Here is a 22242-nt window from a genome sequence, read left to right as displayed (position 1 = left end):
AAAAAATATGTTAATGTCTGGGTTTCTCCCACACATTGCTAAATGGATTAGAAAACATCTGGTAGCATTTAACACCTCCACCGTTCATGAGTTAATGGAGTATGCACGGCATGCAGAGAAACATGCAAAAACAAAGGGGGGAGATGCTCACATCTTCTGGGCAGATTCCACCTCTGACCCAGAGGAAGTGTTTTCATTTCAAAGCACCCGACCCCCTCAAGGAAATAGAGGTGGTTTTCAAGGAAATAGAGGTGGCCCTCGGTCTAGGGGGTTGTCTCAGTTAAGAAATAGAATACCACAAACAGAGGAGGGGTGCTGGATTTGTGGGTCACTAGATCACTGGTCAAAAGAATGTCCTAATCAGAGACAGGCGCCACACCAAAGGGGGAGGAGGAGAGGTCGCAGGGGCAATTCACGACCTTATCAGGCGTGACTAGATGAATCAACTGTTAAAAATGAAGTTCAGACTCACGTTGTTAATGTGTATGGGACAATGGAACTATTAAATGCATTAAAAGAAAAGCCGTATATTGTTCTGACTGTCCATGGTCAGCCTGTGACTTTCTTATGTGACTCTGGAGCTTGTAAAACTTGCGTTAAAGACAGTGTAGGACTCAAATCCTCCAATACTCCTATATTTGTAAAATCAGCAAATGGTCAAACTTCACAGGAGTGGATGTCACGCTGTATTGACATCTGTGATCCTCAGACAGGAAAAAGGCTGCACGCCCCTGTTGTAATTTCACCTAGCTGCCCAATTAATCTCTTAGGGCGCGATTTGATGGGAAAATTAGGCATTGCAATTTTCCCTACAAAGGGAGGAATGAAAGCTGTAAGAGTTGAAAACGTTATGGCCACAGTAACTGAAAAACCAATGTATTATGCTCTGCAGCTGCCATTTCTTAAACAGATAAGTGAAAAAAGTGAACTCTTAATCAAAGCAAAAGAGTCTCTGTCTGTCCCTGTTGATGAAACACCGTTAGCAGAACTAGAAGTTATCATGAATGTGTGTTTAACAACAGATGACAGATATGCAAAAAAATTCTTAAAGCAGGAACCAATGTTGGTGACTACTCAGTATTTATATACTGACGGAAACTCATTTGCAGCAGCTTCTGTGCTTCTGCCCACACAACAGCTATCTCTTTATTGCCTACCAGGGGTCCCACATCTGTCTTTGTTTAAAGCTGATGACACACAAAGCAGAGACACAGGTCCCCGTTTAAAAGCAGCAGAAATGGCATCTGATTTTCTGCCTTGTTCTCAAAAATTAGGCTGGACGTACAGTCCGAGTACACAGCTTTGGAGAATGTCGTACAGAGTTCTCTTCGATACAGAACCAAAAGTTACAGATTCTCCTTGACTTAATCTAGATTCTACAGTCCTACTATCGCAGTCTGATGAGGATGACCTACAGACTTTGCCTGCTTCATTATGGTCCACAGGGCCAACAGATGTAGGATTAATTACTATAGTGGAACCAGTCACTATTACTCCAAAATCACAGTGTAGGCCCAGAATAAAACAATACCCGTTAAAACCGGATGCACAGGAAGGAATAAAACCTGTTGTACAGGACCTTTTGGATGCTGGAATAATTAGACCATGTTTTGATTCACCATGTAACACTCCAATTTTTCCAGTACAAAAGGCTGATGGAAAAAATTGGCGGATGATCCAAGATCTCCGAGCTGTAAATGCAGCAGTCCAAACTCGAGCCCCAAACGTTCCAGATCCACACACGTTGCTTAATTCCCTAGACCCAGAAAGCAAATTTTTCACCGTGATCGATTTAAGTAATGCTTTTTTCTCAATACCAGTACATCCTGACTCACAATACTGGTTTGCTTTCACTTTTGAAGGAAAAAAGTATACTTATACGCGTTTGCCACAGGGTTTTGCTGATAGTCCAACTATTTTCACACAAGCAGTTATGACTTGTCTGGAAAGTTTTACTCCGCAAAATGGTAGTCAAATCCTGGTATATGTAGATGATCTTCTCATAGCATCTAAAAGTAAAGCAGCATGTAAAGCAGATTCTCTGCAACTTTTACATCACCTTGCATCTACTGGAAATAAAGTTAGCAAATCAAAATTACAGTGGGTTCAACAACAAGTTCGCTATTTGGGACATCAGATTTCTGAAAACGGGAAGGAAATACATGATGAGCGTAAATCTGCAATAGCGAATGCTCCAAAACCTGTAACAAAAAAACAGATGATGGCTTTTCTAGGCCTCTGTAATTATTGCAGAGCCTGGATCCCACAGTTTGCAGAAAAAACACAACTGCTACTTAATCTCATTTATGAGACTCCTATGGCCATGTCTGAGGTGATAACATGGACACCTGAAGCTGAAAAACAGTTCACAGATTTGAAAACAGAGCTTATCTCATCCACAGTTCTTGCGCTACCTGATTACAGGAAGCCATTCGTTCAAACTGTTGATTGTAAAAATGGGTTTATGTGTTCAGTCCTGTTACAGTCTCATGGAGGAAAATTAAAACCTATTGCATATTATTCCAAACGGCTAGACTCAGTCGCATCTGCACTTCCTTTATGTCTACAAGCTGTATGCTCAGCTGCTCTAGCGGTAGAAAGTTCAGCAGAAGTGGTCTTATATCACCCACTAAATTTATTAGTTCCTCATGCTGTAGATGTGCTGTTGTTGCAGGCAAAAATGTCTTTTCTGTCACCTGCTCGACAGCTCTCCTACACAGCACTTTTGCTTTCTCAGCCTCATTTAACAATTCAGAGATGTACTATTCTTAATCCTGCTACTCTTGTTCCAACTGCTACAGATGGTGTTCCACATGACTGTGTGTTTGAAACTGAAAAATTACAATTACCTCGTCCAGATTTGTCTGATGTGCCATTAAAAACTGGCAATGTATGGTTTGTGGATGGATCCTGTTCCAAAAATTACAAAGGGGAGACTCAAACAGGTTACGCAGTGGTGACCTCTGCTGGTGAAGTAGTTGAAGCCAAACAGATCAAAGCACATCATTCAGCCCAGGCTGCTGAACTAATTGCTTTGACCAGGGCTTGCGAGTTGGCTAAAGGTCAAGATGTCACTATTTATACTGATAGTCAATATGCATTTTCTACAGTTTTCTTTTTTGCTAAGCAATGGGAACGCAGGGGTATGACTACTAGTACTGGCAAATCTGTTACACATGCTAAGCTTCTGTTATCGCTGCTTCAGGCCATACTTTTACCATCTAAGTTGGCCCTTCTCAAATGTGTTGCTCACACTAAAGGGACTGATTTTGTGTCAACTGGTAATCGTTATGCAGATAACACGGCTAAGCTAGCTGCTACAGGCGCTTTTGGTGTGTCAGAGATATATCATGCGACATCACAGGAACTTCTTATTGATCTAGAAATTCTCCTGTCACACCAACAAGCTGCTCACCGTGCTGAACAACGCTCATGGTTCAGTAAGGGTGCTGTTAAGAACACAACAGGCCTTTATATGCTTAACAATAAACCTATTCTTCCTAAAAGTCTTTTTAATGCTGCAGCAATTCTGACTCATAGTTGTTGCCATGTGTCCACAGGTGGGATGGTTCACATAATTCAGCAGCATTTTTCAGTGTTTGGGTTTAATGTATATGCTAAAACTTTCTGTAGAGCATGTACAATCTGTGTAAGACATAATCCACAAGGAAATGTTCGACCAAAGAGGGGTCAATTTCCTAAGCCACAATACCCATTTGAGACTATGCATATGGATTTCATTGAACTTTCTCAAAGTGGTCCCTATAAATATTGCTTAGTGATGATTGATGCTTTTTCTAAATGGGTTGAAATTGTCCCGGCAAAATATGCGGATGCACTAACTGTAGCTAAAGCAATATGCAGAACTATCATTCCAACTCATGGCATCCCACAGAAAATCTACAGTGACAATGGTCCACATTTTGTGAATCAAGTCATTCGGTTAATGGCAGACAGATTGCAGATAACATTAAAAAATCACTGTTCATACCATCCCCAAAGCGCTGGGTTAATTGAAAGAGCAAATTCTACTGTTAAATCCAGACTTAAAAAATGTATGGAAGAAACCAAAAGGCCATGGCCAGAGTGTCTGGATTTAGTGAAAATGTACATGAGAATTGTGCCCACTGGGAATGGTTTAACTCCTTTTGAAATAGTACACGGCAGAGCTTTTAAGCTTCCTTTATTTAAAGACACCACACCACCACCAGATGACAGTGAAAAAACTTTAGCTGATTACATGAAAGAAATGTTACAGTCTAAAGAAGTGTCAAATGCAAATTCACTGCCAGAAGAACCTTTGTCTTCACAGGACCTCCAGGTGGTGAAACCAGGCGATTGGGTTTTCATCAAGGCCATTAAGAGACAGAACTGGGCCTGCCCACGGTGGGAGGGACCGTTTCAAGTGCTTTTGACCACTCCCACTGCAGTAAAGATCGCTGAGAGACCATCCTGGATTCACCTCAGCCACTGTAAGTTGCAGAGAGTGTTGGAGACCTAGGTGGGGGCAGTGGGGAAGTTCTGACTACAAAGGGGTGTGGCTATATAGGGTCACACATCTCAACGTCAGCAGAAGAACTCATCACATCCCTGTTCCATAGAGTCCTAGGTAAACTCTAACATCTCTGTAACTGAGCAAAGATGGGGTCCTCATGGAGATGGGGCCTCTTTTGTGCTGTGGCTGCTGTGTGCGTGTCCTGTTTTTTCAGTCCAACCTCACTAATCCATCTGGGGAGAAGATTTGTCCATACCACTGCTATGAAGATCTGGCTAGGACACCTTCCAGACCATCACCATGACAACATATGGCAGACTTATGTGGAGATGTTGGCCAAAGAACGGAATATGACCAACTGCTACGTCTGCTCGGTGATGCCAAAGTCTACCAGAAAACCTACTCTGTATGTCAGTCCCATGAACAGGTCCCAAGCTGTCTGTTTTGCCTCTTGTGCTTTACGTTTCATGCCAGCGACTCCAGTCAACACTTCAGATGGTGACATCCTGATGAAAAGAGTGTGCACTGGCGTGACGCCCATCTTCACCTACAGTAATGTTACTGGATACCCATCACGGATGAAAGCTGTCACGATGCCAGGGACAAAACATCCGGTCTGTATCCATTCTCCACCAGGAAACTGGACTGTTCGGGTAGGCCATGTACCTGGATGCCAGCAAAATATCACTGATTTATTTCCTAGCTCCGTTTGTCCAAGTGCTGATGGGACTCTTATTCCATGTCCCATGTGGACACCTCGAGGAAATTATCCCACTGAGGGTGGTTGGTTTCTGTGTGGAGGAAGTAATATCTATGCGTCGCTACCCGTGAACTGGTCAGGTACTTGTGCTCCTGTGTTTGTTTCTGATCATACCATCATTGTATCTACTGCAGCAGTACACTCTCATCACCTGCGACGGCGGAGAAATTCAGAAATTGTTTTCCAGCCACATGATCCTATCTGGGGTTCAAATGTTCCCAAAGAACACAAACATTGGAGTACTGCTGGGAAATGGGGACTGTCAATTTTTCCATGGGTTGGAGTAGCAAAATCTATGCTGATGATTGAAACTTTGGATTACAGGATGAAGACCCTGGTAAATATTACCATGGACATTGAGAGAGGACAGAATCAACAACTTAGTGAAATGCGACTGATGGTTCTCCAAAACAGGATGGTGTTAGACATACTTACAGCTAGTCAGGGTGGTGTGTGTGTAATGATAGGAACATCTTGTTGTACTTATATTTCTGATGCTAATGAAACTCATATTGCTGAAGCCATGTCTGCCTTAAAGAATCTGCAACAAGCCATGTTACAGGATGCTGTTCCCTCACAAGGAGATTTCCTTTCTTGGTTCATATCTGGACCATGGTGGCACCTGCTGTTGAAATTAATGATGCCTCTTCTTATTATTCTTTTCTTGTTTTGTATTTTTACTGCCTGCATAATCCCATGTCTAAAATCTCTGATAGCCAAAACTGTTGGACATGTTCTATATCAATATCAACTTGTTGCCTCTATCACTGAGGGGCACCCTGATGTCTAACGTTATGATGGATGCATTGAAAATGTGCCAGCAAGTGATGTATTCCTGATGTCTGTGTTAGACTTCATGCTTAATATGAAAAACAGGTGGGAAATGTTAGGAAAATTATCCTCCTGTTCATTTACTCATGAGTTTATTTTACAAGTTATGTTTTCATATTATTCCTTTTCATATTATTCTTTTCATATTATTCTTTTATATTATTACTCTCATATTATTCTTCTTTTTATATTTACTTAACTTCTCTTTCTTTTGTAGTATGTTATTAACTTTGTTTAGGATGTTTGCTTAGAAGCTAAAAACGTTAAACATTCATGTGTTATTAGTTCCATATGTAACTGATTAGTTGTGGTCAGCCACATGCCCTTATAAGGGCATGTCCATGAGAGGTTCCAGAATGTAAAGACGGTTGGTCAATTCTCTGTGTGACTGTGTGAAGAGAAGCCCAACCTCCTTTTTCTATACAATAAAGAGAAATGCAAAGAAAGAACTGGCAGAATTGAGTCCAGGCAGTGTTTGACAGCGATTCGTCGCGTCTGTTCTCAATTCTCCTATTCTGCAGAAAAGAAATCAAAAGAAACCTAATCTCTGTCTCTGGCTGGTTCTTTGCAGGTTGTGACAAAATAAACCTATCAGACTACTTCCCAGAAGGAGAGCACCAAGATGTTCTCCAGCAGACGGATGCTGTCTGCAGTGTGTCTGCACTCAGCATACACATCAGCTGTGCAGTGCACTGTGCTTGTTGCAGTCTAGTTGACTGTTACACACTTCTTTCTGTCTTCAACGGGATAAACTACCTCCTCCTCTAGTTATACTGTAAAATCATTAATGAATCAACACTTATGCCTTCTCATTTAGTTTTCTTTGTTCTTGATGTATTTTCGGCTAATGAAAAACATGCTACAGAAACTACACCACCATCAAGCACATAATTTTGGTCTGTCTTGGCCTTTATTTCGACTCAAGTTTGGGCTACAGATCTAAAAGACAGAAAGTAGAACCAGACTGAAGGTTGATGTAGGCCGAAGGTAGAACTAGACTAGAAACAAGCTGAGTGTTAAAGTGGTCTAAAGGCAGATTCAGACTAAAGGTTGAAGTAGACTGAAGATCAGAGTCATCACCAGCTTTTTTAAATCTCTTTGTGTCTCTGGTCAGGGTCTATCTTTTCAGCGGGAACTGTGAGTCTCCTCTGCCTCCAACTCTCCGTCCGTCTGAATCCGGCACCGCGCTCTTTAAGAAGATACCTTGGTCGGTCTGAGGCTCGGTGGCCGTCTTCACCTACGACATCCTTCAGACCTCAACCAGGGAGAACCGCAGCCGGCTGGCCGTCATGTTCTCCGTCCCCAACGACTGCAACCTCTTCTCCAACTGGTACTCCGTGGGAGAGTTCAGCAAGGACAAGCCGTGCAACAAGGAGCTCTACACGGAGATGTTGAACGGCGTGCAGCACGGTTTTGTCCGAGGAAAAGCTAGTGGGCCCAGTCTGACCTACAATGCGGCCTATGTGACCTTCAGGGCCAGCATGTCCGAAGGTGGAGCTCTGTGACTATTGAGACCGGCTGCTTCCTTTGGTCCAGTTTATCCAGTTAGCTAGCATAACCATCATCATCTGTGTCGATTGCCACTTCTGTATTTTGGTTGGTACTACTTTGTGAAGTGGAAGGTTACGCTCTGCTTTAAAAGTAATAAGGGTGGAGCCTCTGCATCTGCAGCTTGGCTACCAGTTATAGGAAGAATAATGTTTCCTGTCCCCGATGTACTTGTAAAATAATTAGGTTCTTATGTAAATATGCTATGAGGCTCCATGTGAATAATGTCACCCAGTTATCCAGTATTATATGCTTCCAGTCTTCCCAGTTGAAAAAAGTAACATTGAATGACCTTGATCTGAGTTTTATCCAGTGTCGCCACGTCAACCATGATATTTTCTGTTCAATAATCAGTCGTCTGTAAAATTTGGAAATTGAAGATTTCTAAACTGGAGAAAAAGACTTTTAGTTCCTTTGGATCTTTAAAACACCAAAGAATCTCCAACTGATCCAGCAGCCAAGAGAAAACATTCCTGAAAACTCAAAACTGATGAAAATGAGGGACAGTTTTACAGCTGTGGGGCCGTCACACTCTGTCACACTCTGTCACACTCTGCCACACTCTGCCACACTCTGTCACACTCTCACTATGTCTCACTCTTTTAGACTGTCTCACTCTTTCACATCGTTTCAATCGATTGCACTGCACCTGTACGACTCTTTCACTTTGTTCCTCTTTTTACCCTGTATCACTCTTTCATTGTTTCGGTGTTTTACACCAGTAAGTCTCACTCTTACACGTTTACACCAATATCACTGCTCCTCCTGTTACACAGTTTTAATCTCTTGCACTGTTTCTCACTACTACACCTGCCACACTATCTCACTATGTTACGCCTGTAACAGTCTCACACTTGTTGCAGTTTGCACTCTTACAGTGTCAATATGTTACATCTGAAAACTCAGACTCAGTTTCACTTTGTTCCGTTTTTTACACTGTAGCACTCTGTAATATTCTCATTTCTCACACCTGTTACACTTTATCACTGTTTTCTTGCTGTGTTATTTCTCTGTTACACTCTCACATTATATAACATTCTCACCCTATTATAAGAATGCGAGATGTAGGTGGCAGTTTGAGGACGCAACCAAAAATCATGATTAAAATTTAGAATATTCCCTTTAAATTTCAGGTTTTCTTGAGGTCTGTTTAGTTTTGTCCATGATTTTTTTGTTCTCTGGAGGAAAAAATGAATAAATTTGAGAACCTGGTAATGATACGTTTTCAGTCAAAAGAAAACAAATTCGAATATGTGGCTGTTTCACTTCAGTCCCATATTTGACATGATTTCAGCTCAATAAACTCAATAATTTACTACACTAATTTTCATATCTTTTCTGCTTATCTCAGCTTTTTGGGTTTTGTTTTTAACCCCCCCCCTCCAAAAAAAAACAAAAAACACAAAACCATTCAACAAATAAGATGTTTCATAATTTATTTTCATATAAAAATAACAAAATAAATATATAAAAAATAGAATATAAATAATAAATATATAAATAAGTAATAGCTTATTATAAACAAGTAGCTCAAAAAAACAAACAAAAAAACACTAGAAGAGGCGTATTGACTTGGTTTCAGTGGTGGAAATGCTAAATCGCTCAATGCTGCCCCCTGTTGGCTTTGATCCGGTTCCCCAGCTGCTCCAGTTGGATCAGGTTCTGTTCGGTCGCCCTCCTGAGCATCTCCCAGCCGTCTCTGCCGCCCTGCAAGAGCAGAACCCGGGTCAGTACACCGGTCACTACTTCAGCTGAAATGTCAGACACTAAAAAAAAAATATTCCCACTTGTTGAATTTTGTCACATTTCCTTATGACACACAACCACAAACTCCAGTGGATGTTGGGGATTTTGTGTAACAGACTGACAATTAGTTCATCGTTGTCAAGTGGAAGGTTTTTAATTTTTAATTATTATTTTTTTAAATAATGGCTAGAAATCTGAAAAGTGTGGCATGCATTTGTGTTTGCCTGAAGTTGCTGTGAGGTTTATCTTTTCCAGGCTTTAACATCTACAGACAGACTTTTTTTCATCATCAGTGAAGATGCATTTTGTGCTCTATTGATCTGGACTTTGACTAGGCCATTCTAAAATGAATCTCATTTGAACTAAACAAACCTATAATACCTTCGGTTGGATGCTTAGGGTGTTTGTCCTGGTGTAAGCTGAACCTCCAACGGGTTAAAATCCCCACAGCATAATGCTGCCACCACCATGTGTCAGTAGCTAACAGTTCTGTGCATAACTTTACTACCAGCTGCTTTTCTGATTAGAATTCTTCTGTTATTCTAAGTCAGTGGTGTCTCAATTTTGGCCCAAAAAATTGCAAAATGCCAAAATTTGTGATTTTATTTTTTAGTTTGCTGAAAAATAATCAAACATTTTATGAAATCTGTGTATCAAATATAAAGAAGGGCTTATTAAAAGGAAAACAGACCATTTAAAAATTTTTTGGGTCATTGATTGTTTTCCATTTCCATTCTTATGGCCCGGCCAAGGCCAAAAAAAATAATTTCAAGGGCCACAAATGGCCCCCGGGCCACACTTTGGACCCCTCTGGTCTAGACGTCCATGTTTTGGTAGGTCTACAGATCGGCTTTTTTCAGATTTTTGTTTTTAAACATTTTAAACCAGGAGTTTAGTGGCTATAATGTGAGAAAATGTGGGAACGTTCAGCAGGTTTGAACATCTCTGAAGTATTTGTACTTCAGAGGTGAAGTATTTGTACTTCAGAGGTGAAGTATTTGTACTCACAAGGTCGAGCAGAGTGTGGTTCTTCAGGTTTTGGTAGTAGCGCTTCAGTTTCTTCTCGTAAACCTCATAAGGTTTGCTTGTTGTCTCGTTGTGTGTTGACTTCACCTGGAAAACACCAGAGCAGGTTGAGTCTGACAGAAAACTGAACTATCATCTGATTCTACACTGAAAAAACAAAACAGGTGATCCAACTAAAAAAAATTTATTAATTTGTAACAAGTAATCAAACTCAGTTCATCCAGTTTAAGCAAAAGTAAATAAATGAAGTTTGATAAACATAACTCAATTACACATAACAAGTTAACTTGGGCTGTCAATCACATGCATAACGCGTTAATGCAGGCGAATGTTCTGAAAATGACATTTTATCTGAACAACATATTTTGACCTAAAAGCAGAAATTTAGCCGACAAGCGACTGTCGCCTCATCGCACAAGTTCAATAGGAAATGAATGAAGAAGGACATTTCCAAAATGGCCGCCTTTAAATATAAAAAGGTGGAAAAGCTGTGAATCTTCAGACATTCATTGTCCAGCTCTTGGGGCACTAAAGTAGAGTTTTGGGGCAGCCAAGAGCTGGACAATAAAACATTTCTCATCTGTCAGCAGTAACTAGTTTGCTGTACCTTGTACACATGTGTGGTGGAGTAAGTTAACATTTTTTTTAAATTTTATGAAAGTTGGATCTCCATTCTGTTTTTTCAGTGTCATTTCCTGATGTTAGCGTTGCGGTGCAGTTCCAGCTGCAGAGCACTCACACACTCATTGAGCTCCACGATCTGCCTGTTGATGCTCTCCAGGAAGTTGGTTGTCTTCCCGTCGTCCCAGCCGGCCGCCGACGTGTCGCCATGGCGATACAGATTGTAAATCTGCTCCAGACTGTCTCTGATGAAGCGCAGCTGGGAGTTCTCCTGGAAACACAAAGACAGGTGTGAGCTGCAGCTCTCTGATTGGCCGACAGAACTGATTACATTGACGGATCGATCGATTGATCGATTGATTACCTTTCTCCCATACATCTTCTTGTACAGTCTGCCTCGGAATGGCAGACGAGTCGTGGTCGTGGTGGAGATCCGACCTCCCTGGAAAATAATGACACAACCTTGAATTTCTCAGCGTCACACTTTGGAAACCACAGCTGCTCAACTGGTTTAACTGGTTTAAATGGAAACTTTGAACGTCAAGCGTGACTTCATCCACTAGGAATCCCTTTAAGACATTCAAAGTGGGGATCATATTTCAAGCATAAATCAAATTAATTAAGACAGAACTAGAACTTTTCAATTAAAATCTACTTGCCACACAAAGTGTTCAACTTTTCTACACAAAATCTGCTTTCAATTGCAAATGTTCTAATTAACACTGATCTAGACTCTGTTTTTATAACTAAGATTAGATCAAATATTTTTTCAGTTTTCTTCACTGGAGCCCAGAAAAATAAGCAAACTGGAAAAAAAACATTTGAAGTTTTGGATCGATGATCCCGTTCCAATTAAACAAAGTTTAACTAAAATAGTTCTTGCTTACTTTTTCATCGAGTTGGTAAAAAACCAAAATCTTACAAAGTGTATTTGGCTTACTTTCAGGAACAAATACTTTAGTAAACTTGAAATAAGACAAAATTAACTTACAAGTAACTTATCAGCAAAAGTAGGAGCTTGTTTAAAGTCAACAGAATTTAGGACATATTTGGATGAGACAATTGTGGTTAAGATTTAATACGATTGTTTTCTTTCTACTCCTTTTCAAAATGAAAGTTTTGTTTTTTAAGATCATTATTTTTAATATTGGAGTTTTCTTATTTTTTCTCTGACATGTTACTTGTTTGAGATAAATAAAGATCTAATTTCTGTTTAATATTGATGAAAAAGTGCTAATTGTTAGAATAATTATGTTCTGTTGTCATTCTTACATAAGTAGTTACTAGTTTGTGTTTCATTTAAAGGTTCAGTTTTCACCCCAGAGAGGAAGAATCTGTTAAACTGTGTGAAAGACAAACTTTGCTTTTTCCCTAAACCTTGAAGCTGCAGCTGCTTTCTAATCTAGAGATCCTAAAGGGCCGGTGTGTTAGTTAATGAGTTCGTCCTTGTTTCAGAAAAGCCCTTCTTTGATTTATCACTCTCCCACATTTCACTCTCGACTCCCTTCTTTCTCCTGTTTAATAAAAAGAAAAGCAGGGAGTCAGAACCATAGAAAATGGTTTCTATGTTTTCTGCTGCAGAAGCTTGGTTGAAAACTCCTAAACGTTGTCTGTGGTTCTTTCTTTGTATTTAGGTAAAACAAAATACCTATCACTAATTATAAATGGAACAACTACTTTTTCAATTATTGGCTTAAAACAAGCCGAAAAGTTAATTTATTTTTGTCTTATTTCAATTACTGCAAGACATTTGCACCTAAAACTAGACCAAAAATACTTGGTAAGATTTTGCATTTCTGCATTGTAGTTTTAAAAAATATATAATTTTGAGCTGACATGTGACAAAAAGTCTGGACAAATCTAAAATATGTTTTAAAAAATGCTTTTAGATTCCCTGAATGAATTTCATTCATGTCCAAACCACCGCTGGTAATCCTGTCATCCGCTCTGAAAGGTCCTTTTGGACCCATGTCGGTACTCACCAGGGAATCGATCAGAACCAGAGTGCTGTTCCTCAGGTCGTTGTAGTGGCTGAGCCAATCACAGCAGTGTGCAAAGGTCAGGACGCTGCAGAAGAAGAGGATGGGTGCCGTACTCCTGAACATGATGAGAGCCATGATGCAGAGGATGAGCCGAGTTGTGCTGATATTGTGTTGGTCTGACTGAAGACGGTCATTTTATTCCTGCAGACCGAAAGCTAAATGAAAAGTGAAATGAAAATCTCACTTTCCTCTTATTCTTCCTGTCTTCACATCGCCCTGTGCTGGAATATGAAAAACTGCGAGGGAGACGATTTCAAACTTTATTTCTTTATTCATCGGGTCTGATCGGTGACAGATCCCAGCTGGATAATCTCCAGGGGCCATTTCCTCTGGTCAATAACCAATAATCGGGTGTGATTGGACTGCTTGTGTCAGTTAGAGCTCCTGATCCAGGATCAGCCGGCGGGTTGGGAATACCGTGGGACGTTCCTCTTTGCCACGCGCTTTCCGTACCTCACCGCAAGTGAAAACAGTGGTGGCGGCTTCTGAGTTTGTAAACAAAGTCACAAAAACAAAACAAACAAACAAAAACCGCGAAACATTTGAAAGATCGACATGCAAACTAAAGGCGGTGAAGACGGGATTGTTCCAGGTTGATCTGGACTTTGGGACCGATCCGAACTTTCAGTGTTTTATTTCAATCAAAGTGAAAGGCTTTTATTTTGAAGTGCCCTCTTAGTGAACGTGATTACATCACTGTTTTCGGTTTCACAAACACATCAACTCAACTTTCTGATTGTGGAGGAAAAGTGACGCAACGACGTGACTTCATCTGAAAATAAAACATGAAGCAGCTGCAAATAGTGACGCAATAGACCCAGGATCAGAATATCTTTAATAAAATCTTCATAATAAATCAGGGTAACAATCATTTATCATTTTTACTAAAGCTACAGACAAAAAAAAATTCTTTATCATATTTCATTCAAGATTTGAGTTTATCCGTAATTAACAACTGATTGTGATCATAATGTTTTAATTGAAGCTCATTTACTGTAGAGTTTTATATTTATATTTATATTTATTATCTGCGTCCCGGATGATGTTTACGATCACAGTCTTTACACTGCATCGGTGAGAGTCCTTTCTTGTTTACAATATGCAGAACAACGACGATATTACTGACGTCAGAGTGAATTTACAAATATCAAACCTAAAGACAAGAAAAATAAAATAACTTTAGAAAAGACTGTCATAAAAGACTAACCGTAAAGTTAGGCAGCGTCTCGATGTGAGGTTTGTCAGTCTGCGCATGCGTAGCAGCAGATTGTAGGATCAATTTAACACCTCGAGATGAGATTTTAAGGAAATCTGGGGAAACCTGGATGTCTGAAGGACCTCTGGTTCTTTTAAAAAACTTCTTGAATGAGTCGCTGAGTTCCGGTGCAATGAGCTAACCTGACCAGCAGGCGGAGACAAACTCCACACATTCACGTTTCTATTTTGTTATTTTCTTTTTTTATTTATGTTCCTAAAAATAACAAAATCTTATGTTTATCCAGTTTGAATATCCAGGAATATTATTGATTTTTAGCTAAATCTGCAGATTTAGTTGGGACAATGCTGCAAAAAAAACAATCCCCAATTTTTCATTCATCTGTTGATTTAGATCAAAACTGTGTTGACATTTTAATTTCAGCATTTGCAAAGTAATTACCTTTTCTAATTCATAATTATCACTAAGGATGATAATTATGACGTGCTGACTTTGTAAAACGACATGCTGCATGTAGAGCTGGTTCAAGTAAATGACTCAATGCTCTTCTGAAACTTTATAACTAATTTAAAAAATAAACTGAACTTGATGCATTGATAAACGGGATTAATTGGAAAGAACAAATGACTGACTTTTATTTGGAAAAAAAATCATAATACAGTGTATGAATTGAGATGGATGGAGGGGAAGAAATTGATAAGAACTTGAACCCAAAGTTAATTCTCAAAGTTGGACATTGTTCTGGGTCAAATTTGACCAAACAGTTGCCATGGCATTGTTAAAAAAATGTTTGGATTGTTAATTAACGATCATCTAAATGAAGAGAAGGGCCTGTGACTCAGATGTCCTCATGGCTTAAAAGGTGTGATTGTTGGCAAGTCTTGACAAGAACTTTTGGTTCTGTTCATCCAATCATGCAGAACTGAAGAAGAATTTGGATGAAAGAAACCTTCAATAAACATCACAAAAATACCAATTTTACCAAGTAATATTTTAGTTTAGTACTAATATCTTAGTACACTTGAAATAAGACAGACTTAGCAAACAAATAACTTCCCAGCAAGATATAGCAGTTTAAGTCAATAATTCATTAATATTGAAAAATATCAATATTTTCCCCATGTTATAAGTTAATTTATCTGCAACTGGAACTAGAACTTTTTCATCAATATTAATGAATGTTGACTTAAAACAAACTGCTATATCTTGCTGGAAAGTTACTTGTTTGCTAGGTCTGTCTTATTTCAAGTGTACTAATTATTTCATAATTTATAATTATCCTTAGTATGTGGACAAGAACCATTGGTGATGTAACTACGATTAAATCTTTACTTTTCTTAATAAATCACAGACATATATAGATTTTTCCTGTAAAATACTCGAGAAAATAGTTGCTAACCAAGTATGTGAGCATAAATAGTAATAAAATTTTGAAGAGTTTCAGAGAGCATCATAGCCCTGAAATGGCACTTGTGAAAGTAACAATGATGATTCTCTCGGCTTCAGTGATGGACTTGTGTTCTGGTTTTGCTAGATCTCCTTTCTGCTTTTGACACAGTTGACCACAATATTCTCTGGTTGAAATCCTGTGTATTCAGCAAATTCCAGTTTGTTCAAGTGGTTTTCCAACCCAAACAGTTGCAAGACAAAACCAGTCCAAGACCGTTCTACCACTATAGTAAGCAACTCTCGAGATGAGGGATTGCTGTAAAGTAAATGAAACAATAAAAGCGATTTTCTGTGGTCATTATGTTTTCATCCATAAAGATGTTGCAAGTAAATGACTCAATGTAACATGCTGGGTTTTCCTAGGAGTTTTTTTTAAACTTTTAAACACCATAGTACATGGAGATGTACTATGGTGTGCAGCATAACTTCATCCGAGGAAAAGCCAACGGACCCAGTTTGACCCACAGCAATGGTCAAGTGACCATCAGGGCCAGCATGTCTGACAGCTTCCAGCCAGTTCTGAAGTTGGAGCTCTGCGACAAATGAGGCCGTCTGCTTCTGTTAAACCAGTCCAATTAAACCAATACCAGCAAACTTTGATTTTATTTAGCCAAATTTCACAAAATCAAATTCATTCACTGGTAATTTTTCTCTCTGGTGATAGGTCTGGATGTTATGGGCAGGAACTATGAAGTGACATAAAGTGGAAAATACTTGTAACATATTAAAATGTAAGCATGAAATACAAAATAAAATTTTCTGTGTGTGACCCTGAGATGGGTGTTTGACATGGTGGGGATATTAAACATGATTGCTCCATTTAATTCTTTTATCTATTATTTTATTACTATTTTTTAAAGAAAAAATGCAACCATTGTGACTTTATGGAAGATATTATGAGGTGCTATGAGCACTGGCTCCATAACCAAGCACTCTGGCATCCTGTACTAACTATGCAACTGCTTGCAGAACTTCAGCCACTTTGAATGTCGCCAGGGTTGAATGAAAGATCAGTCCTTAAATTTGAGTGGCCAAGTGTAGAAACTGACTGTGGCAGAATGAATACTTCAATAATAAAACACTACAAAATAACTCAGGTGAGAACTGGCCACAGACAATGAAATGGGCAGTCAATATTCTGCTAACGAGACATTAGCAGAATATTGACAAAGTTTCGTGCACATTTATAATGGAAACATACACAGCGCTACAATCTGGGGTTGCTGCAGTTGGTCAGGTCAAAGTTCAGCAACAGTATGAGGGCAGCTGACTACCTGACGATACTGAATTACCAGGTTATTCCATCATGCTTCTTCCCTAATGCTACCGGAATGTTCCAAGATGACAACGCCAAGCTTCATCGAACTGAAATTGTGAAAGAGATGTTTGAGGAGACATAATTTTCATACATGGATTGCCCTCCACAGAGTTCAGATTGGAACCCTATTGAAAATCTTTGTGATGTGATGAAGAAGGTTTTGAGCAATAGTCAAACTCTCTCATTATCATTACAAGATACAGTAGATCTTAGTGAAAAATTAATGCAACACAGGATGGAAGTTAAGCTTGTGACATTGCAGAAGCCTATCAAAAACAATGCCACAGGAAATGTGTGATAAATGATCAAAGTAAGCTACACAAAACATCAGTGTGTGACCTTTTTATAGTGGCAACTTATTTTTAGCTAGGAAGTGAATGAATGTATCTGGTTCTGCTACCCCTACTTTGAAGACTGCTGTTCGTGATCATTACTTGATCCTGTCATGAGTTGTGGTTTTGGTGATGGTGAGGATGGATGTGGTGGACCCAGATTGCAGAGTAAATGATAGTTTTAATGGTGATAACAAAGGGTACAAAAGGTCCAGGCAGCACAGGTGAGTAATTAGGCAAAGAACTCACACACTGGTAGCAACTGGAACAGAACTAGACAGAGAAACGACATATAACACGACAGACACAACCAGGATCCAACAAGGAGCAGGGAACACAGGTCGGATTAAATACACAAGCGGTAATCAGAAAACAAGACACAGCTGGGAGCAATCGGGGCAGACGAGACAACACAGGAACTACAGTACATTGACACACAGAAAACCAATGGAATCCACCAAGGAACTAATGGTGTCGGTGAAGTAGTAGGACAATCTCTGGAGGCTGTAGGTCATCAAGGTAGGACTCCAGTGACAGGATCCCACAGTACAGCTTGGGAGACTGGAGTACACTTGGGAGCACTCACTAGAGGGAGACTTCCTGGGTCTCACCTGAGAACCTGGGAGCAGGAACATGGAAGAATAACGCATGTTGTTGGTTGTGGTTGAGGGGACAGCAGCAGCTTGGGGCAACATGGAGTGGGCTCTTGGTTTCTGAGATGAGAAACAGACTCTGGTGTTCTGAGGCAAGGTACTTACTTGGGTGAATTGAGTTGTGGAAGCCTACAGGAAGGCTTCACAATCCTTTGCCATCAAACAAAAAGTGAATATAACTAATAAATGGAAAGTTGGATTTATGTCAAACTTTTAAGTTTTGCTGCTGGACTCATACTAAAAAGGACTAAAGGCAATTTGGAAGGTTCACCACATACCAAGTACTGGATACTTGCAGGAATAATGTGAGAGCATTGCCTAGTGTTACATAACCTGTGTCTGAAACAAATATTGACTAACAATGCCACCAGGACAACAACAAAGGGCGGATTATTACTTTCTAAAAATATTTATTTTCTCAAAAGTTTTATATATATATATATAATCAACATTGTCCCTCTGCTGTTTCAAACCTTTCTGGTTTGGTTTGTTTCATACTTTCTCAGGGAGTGAAGTGTATTTTACCTTTGCTTTTGTCCAAACCAAAATAAACACGAGTCACTGTTAAAAGCAAAACATCGGAAACATTCCAGCTGCCAAACAACAAAGAAAATCCAAAAACTCCCAATGATGCTAATTGAAAGACCGGTTCTGCAGAGGTTGAACCTAAATCTCATCTACATCAGTAGAAAACTCTGAGCTGTTTCTCTATCAAGCAGATTTGCAAACGACGGGTTCTCCTCAGAAAGTCAGAAGCTGTGAGTATCTCTTCTGCTTGAAACGTCTTGTCTGTTCACACTTTTCTGACCATCTTTGGTTGGTTCTGGATGTATTCAGTGGTTCCAGTTCTGGTTTGGTTGTCTTCAGAGCTCCACATATCAGCATTTTTGTTCTCTACAGTTGTTTCTATATTTCTAGTGGGATTACCAATGAGGTTCTGCTTGATCTTTTGAACTGTGAACGGTTAAAAAGGTGTTTATGTTACTCTGGAGAGACTGAAGAAAACTGAAGTTGTTTCCAGTGAAGTCTGAATGATTGCTAGCAAGGACTGCTGATCTCTTTTATTGCTTCTAATAACAACAAAAGTTATTGGGCTTTTTCATGTTTGGTCATTTCACAAAATTAATGTATAAACATGATTTTAAAAATGTGCTAACTTTGGTGAAATGTTGCAGGTTGTCATTGCATGCTCATCCAGAAGGGGGAATGCTGCAAGTCAATGACTTGTGCATTTTGCTGAGTTTTCTTAGATGAAAATCTTTTCAACTAATCTGAATATCCAACTGAACTTGGTGCATTGATTGATAACTAGGATCATTTGGAATGGATTAATGATTGAACTGACTTTCTAATTTTATTGTGAAATGCCTCAAGATGATATACACATAAACTGTTTTAAACTGAATAACTGTCATTGTAAGGATGGCAGCTAATTTCATTAAAGTGAATGTATTTAGTTCATGTAGTTATAATCATTTTTATCTTTCTGAACAAAATCTGGATAAAAAGTCATGATAAACTCCTGAATTGTCTCCACAGAAAGATTCTCATCAATTCATACAATGACATTGTAAAAAAACTGGCTTAAGTAGTAAAATTGTTTTGACAAAACTTGTAAGTCTGGTATTTCCAGTGACGTGCAGTTGGGATAGGCATCATGACAAGTAAAATTAGCACCAACAATGATAATATAAATCAATGTGTTCACTTGTCAGTTCGATAAATTTGTTTTCTGTAAGATTTCAGAATCTTTACGATCAAAATAGCTACATGTAATACATGGACTACAATGCCTCTTCAGGCTCACTACTATATTGGCGATGTGTTACAAACAGTGAAGGAAGTTGTCTGTCCTATGAGCAAAGATTCAGCAATTTATCCCTGTCAACCTGCATGATTACAATTCAAAATCCCATTCAGGGTCCAATTGTTCCTGAATATTTTCATTTTGTTTCCCTGAACAGGTTCTGAAAATGCCTCTTCCAACTCAGCGTCAGTGCACTGTGGAGATTCAGAACAAGAGCTCCAGCTTGGTGCTGTGTGAGCCACTGTGAGTTTTAAAACACACACGGTCATGTTTTTGTATCTTGTGAGGACTTTACATTGACTTCCATTTATTTTCTACAGCCTAACTTTTACCCTACCCTGACTTTTAACCCTAACCAAAACTCAATTCACACCTTAGTCCTAAACCTAACCTCTAACCCAAAAACAATATTTCCCCTTGTGGAGACAAGGATTTTGGGGACTTTTCTTTTGATCCCCCTGGGGCCCATGCTTGACTAGAGGTGTTGAGATGGCTGGGGGTATGTGGTGGGATGACAACCATCAAAAACTAAATATGATGACAGACTTTTCTGCTAAATGTACAACTAGACTAAAAATTGAAAGAGACGGCAGTTGAAGTTGTACACAGGGTTTGTAAAGACAAACGTCACAGAGGTGGAATACCAAGTCAGAGAGCTTTTACAAAGAACTAACAGCATTCTCAATTAGAAGATCTCAGTAAAGCCCCACATTGGGAGACAATTTGTTCTAGTTGTATTTTAATCGATGGGAAAAGTGAAACCATCACACAGGATTAGGAATATTTCCAAATAAACCCAATGAGGAGATTTATGAGGGCCTGCGGTTATTATTAGTTCAACAGTCACAACAGTCTCCTGGATCTTCGATGGTTACAACACCTTTTATAGAGAGGTAATTATATTGGTGAGTGCATGTTTAGGTTTTAACCAATCCAGTCCACTCTTAGACCTGCATAGGTCTTTTGGCTTGCTCTACACTGGAATTTTATTAGATATTTTATTAAACCTGGAGCATTTAAAAACATGGTTACGTTACTGTGTATAAATACATCTCAATTGATCTTTCTACATATCACTGAATCCTGAGTTATTTCCTGGCTGTTTAGATCAGAATGATCCTACCTTCTTCCCTTCTGGTAAAAACAGATACCTTAACAAAAATACCATAAATGTTCTCCTATGTTCTACACAAGTAGATTCAGACTCTGAGCAATAAAACCAACAGCACCTTCAGTAGCATTGAAATTAAATCTCTTTCTGTTTTCTGTCCAGGGTTTATGTCTTTAAGGGAAACTGTGAATCCCCTCTGCCTCCAACTCTCCGTCCAACAGAATCCGGCAGCGCTCTCTTCATCAAGAAAGTCTACACAGCGAGTGGCTCATCAGGCATCTTTACGTACGACATCGTCCACGAGTCCAGCAAGGAGTGCAAAGGCCGGCTGGCCGTCATGTTTGCAGTTCCCTATGACTTCAACATCTTCTACAACTGGTACGCTGTGGGAATCTTCAGCAAAGACAAGCAGTGCAATGATGACCTCTACAATGAAATGTACTACGGCGTCCAGCACCGCTTCGTTCGAGGAAAAGCTAAAGGGCCCAGTTTGACCCACAAAGAGGGTGAAGTGACCATCAGGGCCAGCATGTCCGACAGCTTCAAGCCGATTCTGAAGTTGGAGCTCTGCGACAACTGAGACCGGCTGCTTCTGTTGGTCCAGTTAAACCAGTACCAGCACCATCTGGTTTTATTTAACCACGTTTAACCACTAAAGGCTGCTTTCTTTCATCATATCTTATCCAGTTTATCCCACTGTAACCTGTTTACCAAATGTCAACTTTGAATAAATTACTATTAAAAGAAAGATATGTTATTTTTTTCTCTACTTTGGTTTGCAGCTCATGTTTCACGTGCTCACATTCATTAATTTATCATTTTTAAAAAATCTTGTGTTAAGTCTGGTGGCTATGAGAAGTTAACATAAACTATGTAGCATTAACCTCTTAACTGCCACCCAAAACCAGACCAGAGGAATCTCTTCAAAGTAGAGTAGATGCAATATTGTTAGTGGCAGGTTTTCCTTTTAGTCCAGAAGGACTCTGCTTTGAAACTGAGTTCTCTGAGTAAAAGAGACACAAATAATGACCTTTGTGGAGGAATGTTTCCGCCATAATTCAACAGCCCATATTTTCAGTCTGAAAGCAGGATTACATGTCTTTCTTTTCAGAACTTTTAAGACTTTTGCTTTCGAAAGCAAGTACCTTCAGCTGTTCTCAGAAGAGTAATGTTCACAATAAAAGCTACATATTCATTTTTTCACCTTTCAAAACTCAGAAATGTTCTTGTTTTGTTCAGAAATTTTCTTTTTTTTTTTACCCCTCCAGGCGGTCTTTTGTTGGCTCT

General features: G+C 39.4%; 2 protein-coding genes across 2 annotated transcripts; one reads left to right on the top strand and one right to left on the bottom strand.

The window, feature by feature from the left end:
- Positions 1 to 9151: 9151 nt before the first annotated feature.
- On the bottom strand, positions 9152 to 13204 carry LOC116735419 (interferon a3-like; the record flags this gene model as incomplete). Its single annotated transcript, XM_032587329.1, has 6 exons — positions 9152 to 9341; positions 10389 to 10493; positions 11146 to 11298; positions 11392 to 11452; positions 12174 to 12184; positions 13010 to 13204. Coding segments are annotated over 6 exons (630 nt in total), but the record flags the coding sequence as incomplete, so codon positions are not given.
- A 5464-nt stretch (positions 13205 to 18668) lies between these two features.
- Positions 18669 to 21703, top strand: LOC116735788 (DELTA-sagatoxin-Srs1a-like). The gene is made up of 3 exons (XM_032587882.1): positions 18669 to 18795; positions 20002 to 20087; positions 21118 to 21703. The coding sequence occupies exons 2-3, from the start codon at positions 20011 to 20013 to the stop codon at positions 21533 to 21535; spliced, it is 495 nt and encodes a 164-aa protein (XP_032443773.1). The 5' UTR covers positions 18669 to 18795; positions 20002 to 20010; the 3' UTR covers positions 21536 to 21703.
- The last annotated feature ends 539 nt before the right edge of the window (positions 21704 to 22242 follow it).

This window comes from Xiphophorus hellerii, chromosome 16 (genome assembly GCF_003331165.1).
Source record: "Xiphophorus hellerii strain 12219 chromosome 16, Xiphophorus_hellerii-4.1, whole genome shotgun sequence".
NCBI lineage: Eukaryota > Metazoa > Chordata > Actinopteri > Cyprinodontiformes > Poeciliidae > Xiphophorus > Xiphophorus hellerii.
The sequence above is the reverse complement of the archived record's forward strand: the minus strand, read 5'-3'. Positions and strand labels throughout refer to the sequence as shown.

What these genes read in the sequence shown, in the direction of transcription:
- LOC116735788 (XM_032587882.1), top strand. Translation starts at nt 20,011, where the DNA reads ATGCCTCTTCCAACTCAGCGTCAGTGCACTGTGGAGATTCAGAACAAG. An exon ending in TTGGTGCTGTGTGAGCCACT is followed by an intron (nt 20,088 to 21,117) that starts GTGAGTTTTAAA and finishes TTTTCTGTCCAG; the next exon opens with GGTTTATGTCTTTAAGGGAA.